The sequence below is a fragment of the Protopterus annectens genome, chromosome 1.part2, assembly GCF_019279795.1.
Source record: "Protopterus annectens isolate FY-2018-M chromosome 1.part2, PAN1.0, whole genome shotgun sequence".
Lineage (NCBI taxonomy): Eukaryota > Metazoa > Chordata > Ceratodontiformes > Protopteridae > Protopterus > Protopterus annectens.
The window spans coordinates 717,257,604-717,278,623 of record NC_056727.1 but is presented as its reverse complement, the minus strand read 5'-3'; the positions used below and the strand labels follow the sequence as shown (position 1 = coordinate 717,278,623).

General features: G+C 42.5%; 1 protein-coding gene across 2 annotated transcripts in view; it reads right to left on the bottom strand.

Moving 5' to 3' along the window:
- The window catches only part of SRD5A2 (steroid 5 alpha-reductase 2), a 1,391,828-nt gene that overhangs the window by 62,565 nt on the left and 1,308,243 nt on the right, over window positions 1–21,020 (bottom strand). For both annotated transcript variants that reach the window (XM_044058681.1, XM_044058673.1), the window contains exon 4: window positions 2,222–2,372. In XM_044058681.1, coding sequence (XP_043914616.1) covers window positions 2,222–2,372 — 151 coding nt within the window. The remainder of the gene's footprint in view (window positions 1–2,221; window positions 2,373–21,020) is intronic.

The window sequence follows — 21,020 nt, the reverse complement described above, 5'->3', positions numbered from 1 at the left end:
CCAGGGACATATTTTAAACATTGCTTGTATAATCTTGGAAAGTTGCTAGAATAAAATGTGTTACCACCATGCATTTCATTGCCAAGACTTGAACCCAGGACAACAGTCAGAGCAACATACCACTATGCCAAATCAGCTGTTTCTTGAAAGACAGGAAGACTGAAACTTAAATGGCTATCATTTAGTGAATTCAATTCTCAATATATTTCTCAACCTCTTAGCACAAAACACCTGGTCATATCCAATAATGGGGGAATACAGCCCCCAAACATATTCAATGAATTCAGTTCTCACCATAGCTCTCAACCTCAGAGACAAAAAAAACTGGACAAAGCCAATAATGGGGGAATACAGCCCCAAAAATAAGGCAACATTTTAAATATTGACCTTATAAACTTAGAAAATTGCTAGAAAAAAAAAAGATTTTGTGTTACCATGTATTTTCTGAAGAATATGAAGTCTGAAATTCAAATGCCTGTCATTATTTAGTGAATTCAATCCTTCGCTGATTACAAAAATCCAAAAAACACAGATTTTATGAGGAACAGAACAGAACAAAACTATGAGGCAAAAATCTGGACAGTTTTCACAAGTGGTGGTGGGTAGCAAATTCAGGCTCTTGCTACTTGTACCCAAGGCACCACTAGGTATATTTAACTGGGGCATTACACACACACACACACACACACACACACACACACACACACACTATCTTCCCTTAATGCAAATTCCCTTGGCGCGCACACACACACACACACACACACACACACACACACACACACACACACACACACACACACACACACACACACACTACCTTCCCTTAGTACAAATTCCCTTGACACACACCTACCTTGAAGCTTCGTGTAATTTCTGGAGATGAACCTTCCCTTGTAAGAAATGCAAATTCCCTTCCCTTGCAGCAAGAGCCAATCAGTAGCTATCCACAGACATGATGTTGCAGTCCGATTTCCTTTGTATCCACATATGTCACTGCAGATGTTGCAGTCTGATCCCCTTCCAGTCTATGTGGTTACAAACCGTATAGACTTCTGGGCATCTGTATACAGATGCCTTCTCTTCATAATCCATACTGGTTAAACAGCAGTCTGGCTTTACAGATACCTGGAACTTGCCAAGCATGCATGCACAGTTCGAGTTCCGGGAATCACAGCTAATTATTTTTAAAATTCTTTTTTTCACTTTTACAGCTGGGGGGCTGCAGTCCAGTAGCACATACTGCCCCTGTCTAAACTGCCTTACACAGCTGCACTGTGTAGTCCTGTCAAGCTACACAGAGTCCCTTTCCACCCTGAACACAGGACTGCCTAATCTGCACTTCTGTATTAGTTACTTGTGCACCATTCATAGAGATGGGAATAGAATTGTAACACCACTGTGGACTACAGCAATTGATGTCTATAAATCTTGGTAGATCCCACAGGCAAAGAGAACAGGTTACCAAGATACATGTCTGCATTTGAGTATTATGTTCATGAATACCAGTGCCAGGTATTACATATATAAAGTAGCTTTCATCAAATAATTTTCTTTTGCATTAAAGTCAGCAGCTACCCCCTTGCCTGATAAAAAAAGTTCAACCACAGGCAGACTATTAATTAATGTTTATGACAAGCAAAACAACAAACCCATTTAAGCCAGTCAACTAACCAGCAATGGTGATGTTTGCATATTTACTACAATACAAATCTTCCAGCATGAGACTTTATTTGCCATCCATACACCTTATCAAAACCTAAAGCATGAAACATGCTTGTCTAATACTTCATCTGCTGTAGTGGCTATGGGCTTCTAATTCACACCAGCTGTTAACCATCCACAGATGCATGATCACTAACATGAGTATTTCCTTTAGATATGCATTTTCTTTCACAATGATGTAAACTACAGACCATCTGTCTTTATATGTAATCATATGGCCATAAATGGCAAGTCACTGTTTTTGCAGATTAGAATTCAGACTACTAAATATACAGCTGGGGATATACACTGTACAAGTTTTGCAGTATGAATTAGTTTTTGAGGGGACAGCATCAGGCATAGCTCAAAGACACAAATTCTTTCATCTTCAAACATTTAAATGCAACATAAAGGATACAACAAAGCCAACAAAGAAGAATTTGAAGTACAGTTAATTGCAGATGACACTGGTTTCATAATACATCTTTCTACTGATGACTGCTAAACTAAAAGCCCTCACCTGTGATGATGGTATGCACGGGGTCCAATGGAACAAACTGTGAAGAAAGCAAATGCAAAAGCTGAAACTGTCCAAGCAGCTATAGCATAACCGAACCATTCAACTATTTCACCAAAGAAATTTGCTCCAGAGACATATTCAAACATTCCCCCTGCAAAACAAAAAGACACATCACTGAAAATGTAATAGAAAACATCAACTGTGATGTGGAGGCAATACGGAATGCATTTCAGCAATACTGCAAACTACTCATACAAATCTAAGATATGCTTCACAGTGAAATTGGAGTTTTATTAAAATAGCACATATTTTGTTGTTATTTTAAGTTACTACTCGACTATAAATGCAAGCCCTGAACATTTTATCAAATTCATTCATCAAATGCTTGATGAAACAACAACTAGAATTGTAGACATCATAGCTGTCTGGGTTCAAATCTCTCTTGCCCATAAAGCCATCACCATTTACTATGCTGAAGACAATTCCTACTTACTACATTCTGTTTTCATAAAAAAACAGAACATGCTCTTCAGCAAGTCCAGAGTGTGTATTATGAAAATCAGGACTAAGGTCAGTTTTACCTCACTAATCTAGCAATGCTTAAGGATATAATTAAAAAAAAGTCTGACCTTTGGCGAAACTGTGGGCATGTTTAAAAGTAAGTAGAAAGGTGAGCAGGGAATTCCAGAAAGAGTTAATCTGAGGAGAATCCAAGTCAGAAGGAGAAAATGAAGTATGAGTGAAAAGTGGTGCATTTTAATGAAAATGTTACAGAACTACTAACGTGTGTGTGTGTGTGCGCGCGCGCGTGCGTGTGCTTGCACATGTGTCTGTATTGTGCAGGATGTATTTCTTACTACTGTTGACCTGACTTTGAATAACAGCCTAAGCTCTAGGACAGTGAGGATAAGGAGAAAATGGCAACTGACCTTCTTTTGGGAAGAATAACGGATTATGGCTGTTTGTAGCCTTATTACTTGACCATCCTTGGAGGTACTAGATGAACAGTGATAAGCTACTATACACAGACAGTCAGAATAGGAATGTCAGGTTCACACTTTCACTGAGGTTGCTCGTGGTGATGGCAGAATGGGTGGCATGACATGCAGATTTGCAGGGTGGAGACAATAGTGCAGCCATACCAAAAGTCCATAGCTAAACAACATTATGATTAGCGATACCACTCTGCCCAATGACTCTGCTGAAGAAGAAATGAAAGGGTGTCTGAGAATTACATAAGATGACACGGTTATTAGGTACCCACATATCAGAAAATGTAAATTAAAAAAAAAACAACAGACTCATGTATTACATTCTGTACCTTAACATGTTATTCAGTATTCTCAGAATATGATAAACAATGCAGCATTCTACTAACGCCCATATCATACATTAAGATTTGCAAATTCCAAATATCACCACATTCCATAGCATTTCTGCATTACTACAGTCAGCATTACTGAAATTCACATTTGTCGATGCGTGAAGGCTGAGATGTGAAATGCAGAAATACTGATTAAATATTGATGCAAAACAAATGCAGTGAAATGTGCGAACATATAGGGAATACAAAAACAGTGATGCATAATGTGATAATGGGGGTGTAATGCTGAAGTGTAGCAAAACGTAGCAATTTATGCAAGAATTTATAAATGTAGAGTATAATGTAAAAGTAATGCTGATAAAAAGAATGGAATTATTTATTTGCATGGAAGGACAAGTGCTATGCACTTCTAGTTACTATAGAATGTGCAGCACATAGTATGCAAATGAACAGTACCACAGACAACTTGTGTATTAGCCTTTTGCTTCAACAACTGACAGCAGGACTGTTCACAGCTCCACAGAGTCCCTTTACATAAGACTAATTCCAGTGTAATGGTTTAAGATACAATGTTGCTGTAAAGGATGATTGTATGTAACCAGTAAGTAGATAAAAACATATACTGATCTCTTGCAGTAATCAGTGGAAAGCAGACTGTCAGTACACTGCCAGCTGCTTTGTTTTCCAAGCATATTGGGATATTGCATGGGTTTTTAAATTTGTACTTAGATCTCCATACCACTGACCCCCCACCAACCCATACACTCCTTACTATGCTTCCCATAATGTATAGGATTTCACATGCACTGCATTTAGCAAGAGTTGATGAGAATATATCAAGTGTTACAAAGAACTATCCTTTAATGACAGAAAGTATTTTACTTATGTTATACCAGCCTAGTATTTATTTTCTAGGCATGTACTATATTCTCATCATTATGAGAAGTCATATAGTCTCCCCTTAACAAAACAGAATATAATACAACTTATCAACCTGGCATGTTTTAATGATGATGTGTTTAAATTTACTGTATCTTCTAATACTGATAGATATCACTTAAAATTTTTAGAATTTCTATGGACACTGTGATATTCCATTATAAACTGTACCAAGGCTATGTGTTTAGGTATAAAGATGACAGCTACATCTTTTTCAGTGCCAGTTTGCAGTTTACATTATTCACTTTAGGGAAAAAATAAATAGCAATACAGATGTTCATTTTGTCAAATATTTCTTTTCTTGAATGAAATAAAATCTGGCATGTGTTATCAAAAGTCAGCTTATTGCACATGCCAGGTTTTATTTCTGTGGGGAACTGAGGCACAGTGGGGATCAGGGAATTTGCCCTTTCCCCACTGTAGTATAATCTTGAAATTGGCATACATAATACCAAGGGTTGTGGAGGGTGCAGGGGGGTTAACCAACCAAAAAATGTGTAGTAGTTTGCTTTAATTTTTTGATAGCTTGATCTTCAATCATTTGTGCTCAAAATGTTGTAGTTCGATGTGCTTCTTCGACAAAGCAACATGCACATATATATGGGTCCACTTAATATAGTCAACTCTATTGTGGGATGACATCTCTGTAGTCGATAAGGTGTGTAAGATCGCATGATTCTCAGGGTAGGGAAATATGCCTTATCCCTTACATTGTGTGATCTTGGAGTTAATATATATATATGTCGGGGGTATAAAGCATGCAGCTGATGCCATTACATCAGTCTCTTGCCGTGCGGTGCCCAAAGCAGAAGCAGTTCGCAAGTGCCGGTCGGCCGACTCCTGAAATTTTTGTTTTCGAGTTTCAGAACCGAAGTCTACTAAGCTAAGTACCCCATTGGGGAACCCTTTTCTTGCTCTAAACCAATGTCAGTAAAAGTTAACAATTGCATTTCTTGTGGAACGCAAATACCTCATAAAGATTTTCATTCGTACTGCATTCCTTGCTTAGGCCCAGACCACGACGTACCTCGCTGTCAGTTTTGTGCCTTATTCAAACCTCGAACTATTCGTCGATGGTTTATTTACACTTCTAAATATTTTGGTACTCAGTTCAATTATCCAGAAATGGCATCGGTAAGCCACCGACTACCGACATTCCAAAAAACGCAAAGATAAAGACAGAGACAGACCGCATAAGTCCAAAGCTGCCGATGATGCTTCTCCTAAGCTAGTCGCCAGTTCACCGGTATTCAGTGAGGCACTTTTGCAGCCCCTGATACCCGCTACTTCAGATTCGCAGGCCTCTACTGAGACCCATTCGTTGTCTGGTATGCCGCGAGATGCTTCTTTGACTGTGAAACCTGTGGTTGTCTCTACCTTGGATGGGTCCAGAGCCGCTGTGCAGGCACTGGCTTCTGAGGGTGTATTCAGGCCTACTGACTTGCATATTAAACCAATGCCATCTTCTTCTTCAAGGCCTAAAACTCAATCCATGCCTAGAAAACCGATGCCCAGACTGCACGGTCAGGCCCCTATGCCTAAAAAACAAATAAGAATGTCTGAAAACCTTATTACTCTAATCAGGATAAACCACCTTCCCCCTCTAAGAGACCTAGGACTGATTTTCCTCCTGATTCTTCTGATCAGGTTCATAGGTTTCAGTTCATAGGTTCTTTTACTAGGGCTATCTGCCCCAAGGCACTGTGTGTGCCTCTGTCAGCCAGCAGCCTCCAGTGGTATTCCCCGGGTACTTCCACGATCTCTCCCATCCACAGGTCTAGATTTCTGCCGGAACAAGTCCAGTCAGGTGCTCTGCTCACATGGGACCGATTTTTATTCCACAGCATGGAGTCTCTGGAGTGATAAATCTATCCCTCCGCTCTGGTTTTGGTGGATTGGATTTTTTGAGGTGGAGCATGTCCATTATAATCGGGTTGGTGGCCTGGTATTGTCAGGCACATGTCACCACCTGAGCAGACGGTATGCCACTGAATAGAGCTGGGGTTCTTCAATCTGGCAGCATATGGGTGAGGACTTTGGGTCTCTCCAATTGCGCAGATGATGTCGGGTGAGAGATATCCCCGATGGGGGGCATTGTACTGATCATTGGTCTGATAAGTGAAACAATGACCTACCTAGATCTGGATGTGAATCCTTCATGATCAGGTGGGCAATGTAGAAGGTCTTTCTAACCACTTTAGCAATGTGTGTCAAATCAACCTCCCCCCAGGTCCCTGATAACCTCTTCTGTGCTTAGTGGATTGCCACCACACCATCGGTCCCAGCTGAGAGTGTTTTAGCTAGAGAGCAGAGCATGTCGGGAGGCTACACTCGGCTGAGGCTACACCTCGCTGGGATAGAGAGGGGGTGGGGAGAGGGGGTGAAGTTCACTGAATAATGTTGCTTCGCCAGTTCTCTGTGGGTTCAGTGATTTTGATTTCATTTTTGGACTAATTCTGAGCATCTCTGTGAGTTTCCCAGTTTCCAGGTTCCTAACATAGCTGAAAGCCTTATTATGATCCTTTGAATCCATGGCAATTTTCTCTCAAAAATTGGCTAATAATGATCAGGTGACTTCCTTTTATGGATTTTCTATCATCATGTAGCTTTCTCTCTCTCCTTATAAAAGTTGTTTTTGGGCTGGGGGTCCACCACCTGACTTTGCTTTGCCCTGTGGAAAAAGTCCTGGTTTTATGGGGGATTGCCCTGATCATGCAGTCCCTGGAGGTGTTCATAGAGGCATTTGTAAGGGCTTCCAGCTTGGGTTGTGGTTTCTGAGATTAGTTTATGATCAGATCTCATGAGGGGATATATATTCCCCGTGTGGAGCATTTTGTCCCCATGTTTGCAGGAACCGAGCAGTTTGCCTATTTGTTAGTTGCACCTGGATGGTTCCGAGAGCTTCATCGTTGCCACCAACCTGGAGGTGTGAGTATCGCTTATGAATATGGATACACCCTCCTTTGTGTCCCACTGGATCCCCTTTGAATGAGACCAGACGTTAGCCAACACCTTAAGTTATCCATTATCTTCTTCTCTGTGGCATGGCATCATTCTTGGGAAGGGGAAGAGGATACAGGTTTAGGTCATCATACCTGCCTGGGCTACATAATCAGAGCTCCCTCATGTCTCTTTTCATGCGACTGTGTAATTGTACTTACTTGCTGTGGGTGGAGTGCAGTGCTTGTGTTATGTGGCGGATTCTAGCCGATAGGCAGGCTCCTGTGACCCTCTCCTCTGTGACTGCTTTGCACTGCTTTTTGTGGTTTATGTGTTGCTTGTGGGGTGTCTTGAGGCAGTTGTTTGTTTGTCTGCTTTTTTGGAGGCCTCTGCTGTTTAGGTAAATTTACACTCAGAGCCTCGAGTATAATTGGGAAATCCTTAATTTGAAAAAAGGGGCCAGTGGGAGTGAGGGTGTAGTGCTTCTTTGAAGAAGTCAAAGAAATAAAGTAAGTAAAGCAATGCAGATATCACTAGATCCACACAGAAAGCTGAGAAGAAGGCATCATCAACAATGTCCAGTACTGATCAGAACTCTGAAATTTCTGTTTCCTCTGATGACCAGGATTTATCTACCTATGAGGATTCTGATGCAGAGGACTCCATTCTCTCTGGTTCCCCTCCAGAGGATTTCTCTTTTGGTTAAACCTTGCATACTCTTAGGGAGCATTTTCACTGGGAAAGCCAGGATTACTCTGACTCCAAAAAGAGGCTTAGGGATTTCTTACTCCTGCCCCAACACAGACCTTTAGTTATCCCTCCAGTACTGGACATTGTTGATGATGCCTTCTCGGAATCTAACCTGGCTCCTGACTCTTTACCTCCTGCTCCCAGAAAACCTGATAGGTATTACAAGGTTCCTGACTCTCACAAGTTCCTCTTTAAAAATCCTACTGCCGATCCTGAGACCATTTCACAGGGACCCAAGGGCATTAAGGCTACTACTGCTAAAAATCCTACCCCCTCTGATAGAGATTCCAGGGCACTGGATAGATGGGGTAAGAAGGTATACACTTCTGCAACCTTGGCCATTAGGGCCTTAAACTGCCAGTTTCATATGTTAAAGTATCAGCAGCTTATTATTGGATTGCTTAAACAGAAAATGATGTTGATTCCTAACTGTGCTGAAAATAAAGATTTACAGAATTTAATGCATTCTGCTGAACAAGTTGGAAAACATACTTTGCAATGTGGTTTTGATTCATTAGAGGCATCTTGCAGAGCTGCTGTCACTGGGTCTGTACTTAGAAGGCATGCTTGGCTTAAGGAGCAATCTTTGTCAGTTAAAGCTGAATTGCTGGATGCTCCCTTAAACCAAGACCACCTGTTTGGCAACAAAGCAGAAGAAGTACTTAAAAAGATGGAGGAAAAAGCTTAATCTATGCACACTGTTAAAGATTTCCTGCAAGTACAGCCTCCCAGGTTTAGTAGGCATTGGCCCTCTAAGAATTGGTCCTTTCCTGCCTCTTCCAGGCCTTCTCAGTCCAAACCACAAACCGGCAGAACACCCAGGCTTCAGTCCCAAGGTACTCACAGGACTAAGCAGTGGGGGGCTCCCACTTCCAAAGCAGGGAGTAGTAAGACCCCCCCCCCTATGGTAAACTGTCTCAATGACTTAACTTTAAACCTTCCAAGCCCTGCACAACTGACTGTTCCTTTAGGGGGAAAGATTGCCCTGCAGGCAAAAAATTGGGAACTCATTACCCAGGACAAATGGGTTTTAAATAGTTTCCGAAGGATACATATTCCACTTCCACTCCTTACCAATCCCAAACGGTTGGCCAGATCTACCCCCAAATCAGTGGGCAGAGGCTCAAAAGCAAGTTCTCTCTCTTTTATGCATCAGGGCTATTCAACCTGTCCCAGAAGAAGAATGGGGACAAGGTTTTTACTCAAGACTTTTTCTGGTACCCAGAAAACACAATTCCTGGCGTCCTATCCTGGACCTGTCTATCCTGAACACATTTTTGGCAATCCCAAAATTCAAGATGCTAACTCTTCATCAGCTGCTTCCTATGCTAGGCAAAGATGCCTGGTTGGCAACACTGGATTTAAAGGAAGCCTACCTGCACATCCCAATAAGGGAATTTTTCAGAAGATACCTACACTTCAAAGTAGGCTACATGCACTGTCAGTTCTCTGCACTGCCCTTTGGCTTATCTACTGTGCCCAGGGTATTCACAAAGTGCCTAGCTCCAGTCATTACATTTTGTAGGCAAAGAAATATTCAAATATACCCATACCTGGACGATTGTCTAATTCAGGCAGAAAGCCAGGACATGCTATTAAATCATCTGGCATTTGTAAAGAAATTGCTAACTTCTCTGGGGTACACCATAAATGAAAAGAAATCACATCTTGTACCCTGCCAACAAATTGTATTCCTGGGAGCAAGCTTGAATACAACTTCCCAGATGGCCTACCTCACGCCAAAGAAATAAGTTCATTTGACTGCCTACTTCACACTACTGGCCACAAAGACACAGCTATCTGCAAGGAAAATACTGCAAGCCCTGGGGTTCATGGCCTCCTGCATTCTACTAATTCCATATGCAAGACTGCATATGAGGAAACTACAATGGTATCTAAAAAGCCTATGGTGTCAACATTCTCAAGATCTAGAATCAATGATTCCTATCATACCTTGTCTACAGATAAAGTTCCTTTGGTGGGCAGATGCCTGCCACCAAAACAAGGGACTGCCATTCACTCTACCCCCTGCTGCCCAAACCCTAACAACATACGCGTCAGACTGTGCATGGGGGGCTCACTTGGCAGAGAAGTGCCTTCAGGGCAAATGGAATCCAAGTCAAATGCACCTGCATATCAATCAAAAAGAAATGTTAGCTGTACAGAATGCTCTGACAGCCTTCAAGGACCACATTCTTCCAGGACAGTTATTGGTAAAGATGGACAAACACCACTGTTATGTGGTACATAAGCAGGGAGGAACCCATTCATATCCTCTCTGCAGACTAGCCATGGCTCTGTGGAAGACAGCCCTGAGCTACCAAGTGTACCAACAGGCTCAATTCCTGACAGGAAAGCTAAGTACACTGGCAGACGACCTAAGCCGAAATCTCATGGACCCACATGAGTGGAAACTGGAACCAAAAATACTCAACATGTTGAGAAACAAATGGGGGAGCCCAGAGATAGACCTGTTTGCCTCCCCCAGAATTACCAATTGGACAAATTCTGCACAAGGACTCCCCACAAACAAGCTTGGAGAGTGGATGCCCTGTCCTTCACCTGGAAAAACCTATCAGTTTATGCCTTTCCCCCTCTGCCTCTCCCCTCCAAGGTACTACTAAAGATCAAACAGGACAAACAAAAGACAATACTGATTGCAGCAGACTGGCCACGCCAACACTGGTACCCCCTCTTGCACAGTGTGTCACTGCTGGCACCATGGCACCTGCCTCAGACCCCTGCCCTGCTGTCCTAGCAGGAGGGCCAGATTCTGCACCCACAGCTTCAAACCCTGAACCTGGCAGCCTGACTGATTACCTGATCTCTCCGTTACCATCCCTCAGTAAGCAAGTGATGGATGTCATTCTGGAGGCAAGGAGGCCTAGTACTAGAAAATCCTATGCTGAAAAATGGAAAAGATTCTGTTCCTGGAGCCAAACTCAGGGGATGGGCACATCAGCACCCAATTTACCTCATATTCTTCAATACTTGAGATGCTTCACAAGGGCCTTTCCTTTTCCTCCATCAAAATTCATGCCTCAGCCATTTCAGCTCATTACAATACAGAACCACCCCTCTTCTCACATCCACTGCTGAAGCAGTTCCTCAGAGGGGCCAAAAACTTAAGACCACCCAGGAGAGCCCCTACACCAGCCTGGGACCTTAACTTTGTATTGGAAAAGCTCACTCTACCTCCCTTTGAGCCAGCTGTAAATGCAGAGTTGAAATTCCTTTCTTGGAAAACAGCCTTCCTTCTAGCCATCACTTTAGCAAGAAGGGTGTCTAGATTACAGGCTCTCATGGCAGTGGAGCCTTTCATCATCTTTCATGTGGACAGGGTGTCCCTCAGGACCAATCCCTCCTTCATGCCTAAGGTGGTAACCAGTGTAGCCCTTAATCAGTCCATTCATTTGCCAACCTTCTTTTCTAAGCCACAGAACAAAGGGAAATGAATACTGCACTCTTGGAAGTGCACAGACAACTTAGATTTTACTTGGACAGGACTAAACCTCTCAGGAAATCTGAACAGCTGCTGGTTGCATTTGCTGCAGGGACAGAGGGGAAGGTCATTTCAAAGCAAACCATTTCTAAGTGGATAGGAAAACCTACCCCACATGGGATAAGACCACATTCAACCAGGGCTGCATCTACCTCTGCAGCCTTTCTCAGAAGTGTCCCTACCAGGGACATCCTAGAAGCTGCTACCTGGAGTTCTGTACATACATTCAGCAAGCATTACCACTTGCCAATTTTTTCTAAATCCAGAGCTGGCTTTGCGACTGCAGTTTTGCAGGGCCTTATAGCTGGTTCTAATGCTATCCAATTACCTCCTCCCATCCTTAGCTTTGGGAATCTACCCAAATGTGATGACTGCAACAGGGAAACATGAAGAACATAGTACAGTTGTGTACACTTACCATCAATGTAGATGTTCGAGTGTATTCACTGTTGCAGTCCTGGTTACCCTCCCTCCAGCCCCTTGAGTTCTATTGACTATACCTCTATTCTTGTTTACTATGCTTAAAGCTTTTTGGTGTATTTGCTTTTTTGTTGGAGGTGTAACTTTGTATATAATTGCTTACCATTATGGGGGCACCTGACATCTGGGGCAAGAAAAACTGATGTAATGGCATCTGCTTCATGCTTTATACCCCTGACTACCTGACGTCATGGAAGATGAGACAGCAACCGACGCAGGACCCAAGACTTTGATAATCAGGCCGACTGAGGGCTACTGCAAGCAGATAACCCTAATGTGATGACTGCAACAGTGAAACACGAAGAACATCAGGGATGAATTTCCTGTTCCCTATCCAATTCTTCAAGTTACACTTGGATTATGGAGGAACTCTTCTTCACATGGATGGACAGCCTGTTCCAGAGAAGGGGTATTCTCTAGGATACATACCTGTCAATCCAGCAAGTCTTATTTATATCATAGACAAGTCAAATTAAAAAACTCAAGTTCCACAACATTAGGCAACCTACCCTGGTGGTTTCCTATAGAGGATCAAGGAAAGCTTAAGATACCACACTAGACTGGGTTTCCTATACCAGACCATGCAAAACTAAAGTAAACCGTATCAATTGTGTTAAACAAAATGTTAACATGAGCATCCAGCTGTGATCTAGATGCAGTATAAACAGCAAACATCACATCAGTCAAATATAAGCCACAAATAAGGAAAGTAAAGCAAAGAAAGTATTTTGTTGGAGTAATTCCCTTCCATCTCCATATGGGAGGGCTTCAGCCCTGAATAATCTCACAACCATGCATTCAGTCTGCAGCACTTTTAATGCAACTAGCAGCAAAATGAACAGTACCTGCACTTTGAACACATAACCAAGAATATCTAAAAATAAAATAAAAACAAAACACCAAGATCCATACAAAGGAGTAACATGAAGAATAACACGAAGGAAACCACTGCAAAAAATGATGCCTTTGAAGAAGATTCTCTACAGTAATGATACAGTTTAACTGGGCCCCAAAGCAGTACCCATGGCAGATCTATATGCTCCCCCCTGTTCTACGGCATCAGGCTGTAGTAGTAGCAATTAAAAAAGCTGGGGTGACATCAAACAGTTTTAGACCAATCAGTCTTACCAGTATCTTATGCTGTCATACACTGAATCATAATGTAAGAGCTACACAAAATGCACAGTGAACCTTGTGTGTTAGATACGAAAAGTGCAACCGTGTAAAGGGGAACAGTTGCCTTTGAGTCTTGTGGTATTCTATGAAAAAGTAATAGCAGCACTAAGGGGATTCTTTTCATAGTAATAAGACCCAGAAATGCAAATCCCAGCACTTCAAAAAAGTAATTCCCCTACAAAAAACAGAGAATTTGTAAATTTGCTGCAACACCAATAAAGTGTTTTTGCAGGGGGGAGATTCACACTCTCATATAGAGGGCACTTGTACCTACTAACATTGGGGCACTGGAGGGGCTTTATCTTCCACACCCCTGCTAACTCTATAGACTAACTCAGATTACACTGTATCGTGGAGTTGGTTGAATACTCAGAGATGCTACATTCCTGTACTTTGCATATATGCCTCACATTTTTAACTTGAGTCTTATAATTCTGAATGCTGCAATTATGGCCCACAGAGAGTATACAAATGTTTCCTTGATATTGCTAAAACATTTGAAACTAACTATGCTACATGAGGGAATAATTAAACTAAAAATATTGTGTGAAATCATACATAATTTATTGGAAAATGACTAGCTAAGCAAGAAGACATAAGCTGGGGAGTGGAGGTTGTCTGTCTTTCACAGTGGGGTTAACATTGGTGTGCCACAGGTCTTTTTCTTAGTAGTTTTTGCTCTTTTTTCACAATATTTTAATTAATATCAATAAGTAGTCATACAAACCAAAACAAAAACTAATTACAGTAGTGTAAAAATGTAATCACATCAATATTTATATTTTCCTGATACAGTATTTCTTACTGTTTTATTACTTTCTTTTCTTTCCATATTTATCTAACAGTAAGTTAATTTTTCTTGTTTATTACCTTAACTCTATTATCTCTTTCCAATGTATTTCAGTGACTAACTCAAGAAAATCCTGAAATGAGGGAGACAGACCCTCTTCAATTTTCTTTTGTAAATTGATAAAAGTACTCATAACGGACATCATGAGTAAATCCAGGAATTGGAGAATCAAAGTTCATGTTAATGTGCAATTATCTGACCACAATGCACTAAAAATATCTGGGTCTATATTACATAGTCAAAGTATGACAACTTCGAACGTGATATGGTTGAAACCATAAGTTTGAAGTTGTCAAACTTCAATTGGGAATAATAAAATAAATAAATAAAAAAACAAACAAACAAACATACCTGAGGGTTGTAAGGAGGGGGGCAAGCCCCCCTGCGCCAGCCACACCCCATGCTCTTTAAATATACCAACTCTGAGGTCGAGCTACAGTGCAGTAAAGGAAATTTTACCTCTACTGCACTGTAGCGCCACCTCGGAGTTGGTATATTTAAAGAGTGGAGGTGTGTGGTGGGCACAGGGGGGCTTGCCCCCCTGCATATCACCTTTTACTTTCTTTTCCTTTTTTTTTTTTTTATACCTAGTCGAAATTCTGTAACTTCGGACATATGTGTTCGCACATATGGTAGTCGAAGTTACAGAACTTCGACTATGTAATATAGACTCAAAATATCTCTGTATCTTCCCAATAATTAATTAATTTATCACAGTTATAAAAAAAGAAGTATGTACTTACCATAATGTTCCATATGAGTTGTTCATCTTGCCTTTATTCTTACTGATGGGTTCAGAGCTGATCCTTGGCTTCGAGTTGGCCAGCTACAAAAGCTCGAGGTCTAAAGCCAGCTCAAGGCCAGATCCTTATCCCATGATGCACTATGAACCTCCCTCAGATCTTGTTTGCTGCTAGCTAAAGGCTAAAGCCGTCATTATGCCACTCAATCAGGAAAAGTTCCAATTCAAACTTCTCGGACCCCTAGTAAACTGGAAGGGGGTTGGTGGGCGGGATGTAAGAATAAAGGGGAGATGAATAACTCACATGGAACATTATGGTAAGTACAGAACTTCTTTATGTGAAGTTGTTCTATCTCACCATTTATTCTTACTGATGGGTAGCATACCAAGCACCAGTTTTCTTGGGTGGCTCAAGGGAGAATGTTCTTCAGAACCGCAGAACCAAAGGAGGTCCTGTCCCTGGAGGCCTTATCCACTTTATAATGGTTGATGAAGGTATGAGGTCTAGACCATGTGGCAGCACACAGATAGAGTCTAAAGGTATATTGGCCAAAAAAACTGAAGAAGTGGCTACAGATCTGGTGAAATATGAGCCTTTATCCTTTGTGGTAAAAATTATTTGTAGAAGTGTACGTGAAAGCAATAGTCTGATAACCATCTGGACAATGTGACTTTAGACACTGGATCACCTTTCTTTGCTTCTGAGAAGGAAACAAACAACTTTCATTTTTCCTGAATTGCTTGGTTCTGTCCAAATAAAATTGTAGTTGTCTATGCACATCAAGTTTGTGAAGCATGTATTCCAATTTGTTTGTATGACTGGGGAAAAAATGGGTAATTGAGATTTCTTCTCAAAGAAACTCTGTCATTATGAAAAATTAGATGGGGGGGTTTGATAGTCAAGGCTTGTAACTCGGAAATCCTCTGAGCAGAGGTTATTGCCACTAGAAATAAGGTTTTCCAAGAAAGGTATTTAAGGTCACAAGATGAAGCTGGTTCAAAAGGGGATAAAATAATGTGGGAAAGAACAAGGTTCAAATTCCAAGGCGTGGAGGGCATTTTGACGGGCGGTCTGAGATGGAAAGTGCCTTTTAAAAAGGCTTTGAATACTCAATGAGACATAATATTTGAAGAGTCTAAACCCAAATGAAAATTGAAAATAGCTGCCAACTGTACCCTAATTTTAGCTGCAGCAGCACCTTCATTGAAAAGTTTAGTAAGGAAATTTAGGATGGCAGAAGCAGAAGCCAAATAAGGATCCATTTCATTTTGAGATGCCCAAATAGCGAATCTCCTCCACTTGCTACAGTGCATTTTTTGTGTGGACAGCTTATGAGAGGCTGTCAAAATGTGTTTAACTTCTGTTGAAAGATTAGGAAACCTGGCTATGTTTGGAATTGGAGCAGCCAAGCTGTCAGTTTGAGGGACTGTAGAGAGGGGTGAAGAGTTCCTGAGGCGTGGGTCAGGAGATCTGGCACTGGGTCCAGGATCCGAGCCTCTTCCAGTAGATGAGGCTGGAGGAAAGGGAACCAAATCTGCCGAGGCCAGAATGGGGCTATTAAGATCAAAGTTCTGCCCAGAGACTTTGCTTTCTGTAACACTTTGGGTATCTTGGCTGGAGTTGCAAAAAGATTACAGCAAGGCTGGCCCCATCTGTGGAAGTTCCTTTCTGCCACGTGATGCTTCAGAGACCACTCGTGCAGCAGAAGTATTGCTCTACTCAATTTGTCTGCTATCATGTTGGACTTCCCTGGGATATGCGTTGCTATCAGAAAGTGCTAGGTAGAAGTTGCCCACTTCCAAACTCTTAGGGCCTCTCTGCAAAGGGGTTAAGACTTGGTCCCCCGCTGTTTGTTTAAGTACCAGACCACCACCATATTGTCCAATTGTACAGCAATTGTTCCTAGGGGAAGAGAGTCTTGGAAGAACTGCAATGCTAGGAGAACCGCTCTCATCTCCAGAACATTGATATGCAGGCGAACCTCATGTTGATTCCACATAACTTGGGCTGTTCTTCCCTGGTAATGCACCCCCACCCTACCAGGGAAGCATCCGTGGTCACTGTGGCTATAGGAGGGGGTAATACAAATGGTCGACCTAAATTCACATGGTGTGAAGTTATCCATCACCGAAGATCCTTTTTGCAAGAGTCCGTTATTAATATCTGATGAGTCATTGGTAGTTCTTGATAAGACCACTGGGTGAACAGAAGCCACTGAAGTATTCGCATGTGCATCCTGTGCAGAGGAACAGTGATTATGGCTGAAGCCATGGTGCCTAGCAATTTGAGGATCTTTGACACTGGAATTCTTGTGATTGGAATTCATAGATTTTGAATTCTTTCTGGAGGTAGGGATAATGTTAGAGTGACCCTGTTTAGTTTTGCTCCTATAAAAACGATTTGTTACAATGGCAATAAGGCAGATTTTCCTGAGTTTATCGTAATCCCCAATTACTGGCAAAGGTTCATTGTCCTGTTTCTCACCTGAATAAGTTGATGCCTCGTGGTGGCAGTGAGAAGCCAGTCGTCTAAATATGGAAACACCTGGAATCCGGATCGTCTCAGGTGAGCTGTCACTACTGCCATGCATTTGGTGAACACTCTGGGGGCTGTTGTGAGACCAAAGGGCAGAGCTCAAAATTGGAAATGACTGGCTTCCAGCCGGAAGCGTAGATGAACTCTGGATGGCCTGTCCACTTTGATATGGTAGTATGCATCCTGGAGATCTATCGAGCACATCCAATTGTCTTTCCCCAGAAAGGGGAGAATTCACTGAAGAGTGACCATCTGGAACTTTGTCTTTTTTACTGATTTGTTTAATCTGCTGAAGTCTAGAATGGACCTCCAGTCCCTTGTTTTCTTTGGTACTAAAAAGAACCTCGAGTAAGTACCGGATCCTCTTTGGTCTGCTGAGACTGGCTGGATGACTCTTTTCTGAAGCAACATTTGAATCTCTAGGGTTGCTTGTTCCCTGTGACTGGGTGGAACATCCGCAATTTTTTTGACTAGTGGGGGGGATGTGGCAAAGGGTATTGAATATCCCCTGGAAATAATGCTTCGTACCCATGTATCTTTTGTGATTTTAGTCAGGCGTCTGGGTATAAGGACAGGCATCCCCCGACTGCCTCCAGAAGTGGACAGTCAGGCCTCCTCTCAGGAGCGCTGACAGGGTTTCCCAAGGAACTGATCCCTGTCTCCCTGATTTTGCGGAACCCCTCTGCCGTAAGGTCAGCGTCTTCCATTGTCCCCCCACCACCACTGGAGGGGGCTTCACCACGAGTGCCTTTGTAAGATTCCTGGGACTTACGGAACCACATCTTACCACCACCTCTCCCTTTGGGGTAGGATCTAGTAGGGGTAGAAAAACACACTCCGACAGCAGGCAGAGTCTTACCATCCTGCTCACTCCTGGTAAGAGTCTCCTTAACCTTAGGTCCAAAAAGGGTTGAACCGTCAAATGGGGTGTTAATAAAGGGCAGTTCCTTTACCTGCGGCTCTGCTCATTCCATCGGTTGCATAGGAGAGTAGGCACATGGATGAGTTCGCAATGGAAGTTAAGGTAGAGAGCTGGGCAGTAACATGGTCAGAAACTCCCGCTGCTACTGAACCTTGTAAGGTATCTCCTAGTTCTTTCAGGAGATCCCTTTGCAGTCTAATAAAATGGGTAAGATAGTTCAATGAGCAAAAATCAAAGGCTGTTGAACTGAACATACACTTCCCATATCTGTCCATGATCCTAGAATCTCTATTAGGAGGATGGACATTAGAAGAAGTCTCTGAAAGTTCCTTTTTTGTGGCTGCTGCCACCACCATGGCATCAACAGGCACACCTTTGGATAAGAAGTTCTTGTCTAGAGGGCAAGTAATAAACTTATTCCGCCTCTGAGGGACAGGTTCTGTTGTGCCTGGAGCCTCCCAATTCCTGCGATTGAGCAATTCAACTAGCTCATCAAGGGGTGGAGATACCCAAGAGGTGGAGGGCTGAGATCCAAAAGCCTTAAGAAGTACAGACTCATCCACAGAAGGGTTAAGGGACTTCCAGCCACCCCTCTGTTTTAGGATCTCCAGGATAACTGCAAAGGACAGAGGAGGACCATGGGGACCCTTCTGACTCATTTAAGTCCGTATCAGAAGTGAGCAACTCTTGGGGAGAGTCAAGATGCTTCCTCTTGCAAGTCCGCTTTCTGGGTACCTCTGCAGTGGGAGCTTCTGGAGAGGTTTCAGAAGAGCAGGGTTCACCCAATGGGGTGTCCTGAGGCTCAGGATCTCTACACTTAAGTGGAGAGCGTGTAGAAGAGGCAGAGACCAGTACTTTAGGGGGAGGAGCTGCTGGAACCGATGATGTGGTTGTTGGCACCAACACCCTCCTCATGGCGTCGAAGGCTCCCTGGTCCCAACCTGAGGCAATCCCCAGTTCCGAAGACACCGCAGACCCCCTCGGTGCCAGAGCAGGAAGCTCTGAGCCCAAGGTTGGAACCGAGTTCACCAGAGCCGATGTCCCGAGAGGTAAAGTCAGAACTGACAAGTCGGTCTGACTATCCTCCCCGGACTCGACCGGAGAGCGTTGACTCTGAGAACCAGTTGAAACCAAAGGTAAGAAGGCAGTGAGAGTCAATGATCCTGCAACAGGTGTTGGTCCCATATGCTCCACAACCATCGGCTCCAAGCACTCAGCTCCGAAACCTCGAGGGGAATCGGAGGAGGAGGAATTGTAGAAGGTGGAAGGGGTTGCATCGGCTCCGAAGCACCAGATGTCTGAGCTGATAAAATTTTTAGCAAGGGCAGGTACCTGAAGAAGCCTCTTCATGACACGATCCACGTCCATATCAGAAAGCCTATTAGAGGCCCGAGAAGAGTGAGTCAAGGAAGCCACCGACTGAAGGATCGGCGATTTTAAAGTAGGAGATACCGGCTCCAGTACAGGGGACTGGCTCCTATTCGAAGTAGCCATCGATTCCGAGGACCTTGGAGCTGAGGCAGTTGACTTGCTAGGTTTCGACTTAGGTGTTGGTGAACTTCCTTTGGAACTTAGAGCTTTTGAATGTTTCTCCAAGTCCTCTTGAAAAGAGGATTTAAGTAATCCTCTATCTAGCAGTTTTCTTTTTCTCTCCATCAGTACCCTGGAATTGAATGAGTGGCAAATGGCACAATTCTCTTGAAGATGGACTTCACCTAGGCAATAAATGCAGTCTGTGTGCCCATCTGTAATTGACATTTTCTGCCCACATCTCAGGCACTTTTTAAACCCAGATTTTGCCTTTTCTTTCTCTGGAACCGACATACTTAGATATTTTATGGTTATTTGAGCTATTATTAACCACAGAGCAAAACATTAGATTAACTATGCACACACACACACACACACACACACACACACACACACACACACACACACACACACACACACACACACACACACACTAAACTAGTAAAGATGGTCTTATATCAACTGTAGACCGTAAACAATTATTCAGATTTTTTTAACAACCTACGAGATAGGAAAACTCAAAGGAAAATAGACTGCAAGGCCAAACAGCAACTCGCTCTATATTACAAAATAAAATTTAAGCCTACCAGCTGACTAAATGCAACTCTGAGAATTATTTAAATTTTCTAACTTAACCTACGGGATAGGAAAAACTCAAAGGAAAATAGGCTACCAGGCCCAAGAGCAACTCGCTCTATATTACAAAATAAAATTTAAGCCTACCAGCTGATGAGAATTTCAGTAACTAAAGAAAATATAAACGACAAAGGATATATTAACAGGTTAATATATATTGGTCTAAAAGAAGCAAGAAAAAAGAACAATTATACTGGCCAGAGCAAAGCTGAAGCCTCTGATCAGTTGCAGCAGCAAACTAGATCTGGGGGAGGTTTGTAGTGCATCATGGAATAGGGATCTGGCCTTGAGGTGGCTTTAGACCTCAAGCTTTTGTAGTTGGCTGACTCGGAGCCGAGGATCGGCTCTGAACCCATCAGTAAAAATAAACGGCGAGATAGAACAACTTCACATTATTTGATACCAATCTGATTTTACTTTCATTACACCTCCAGCGATTTAAATCATTGCTTCCATTTGTATAAGGTGCTAC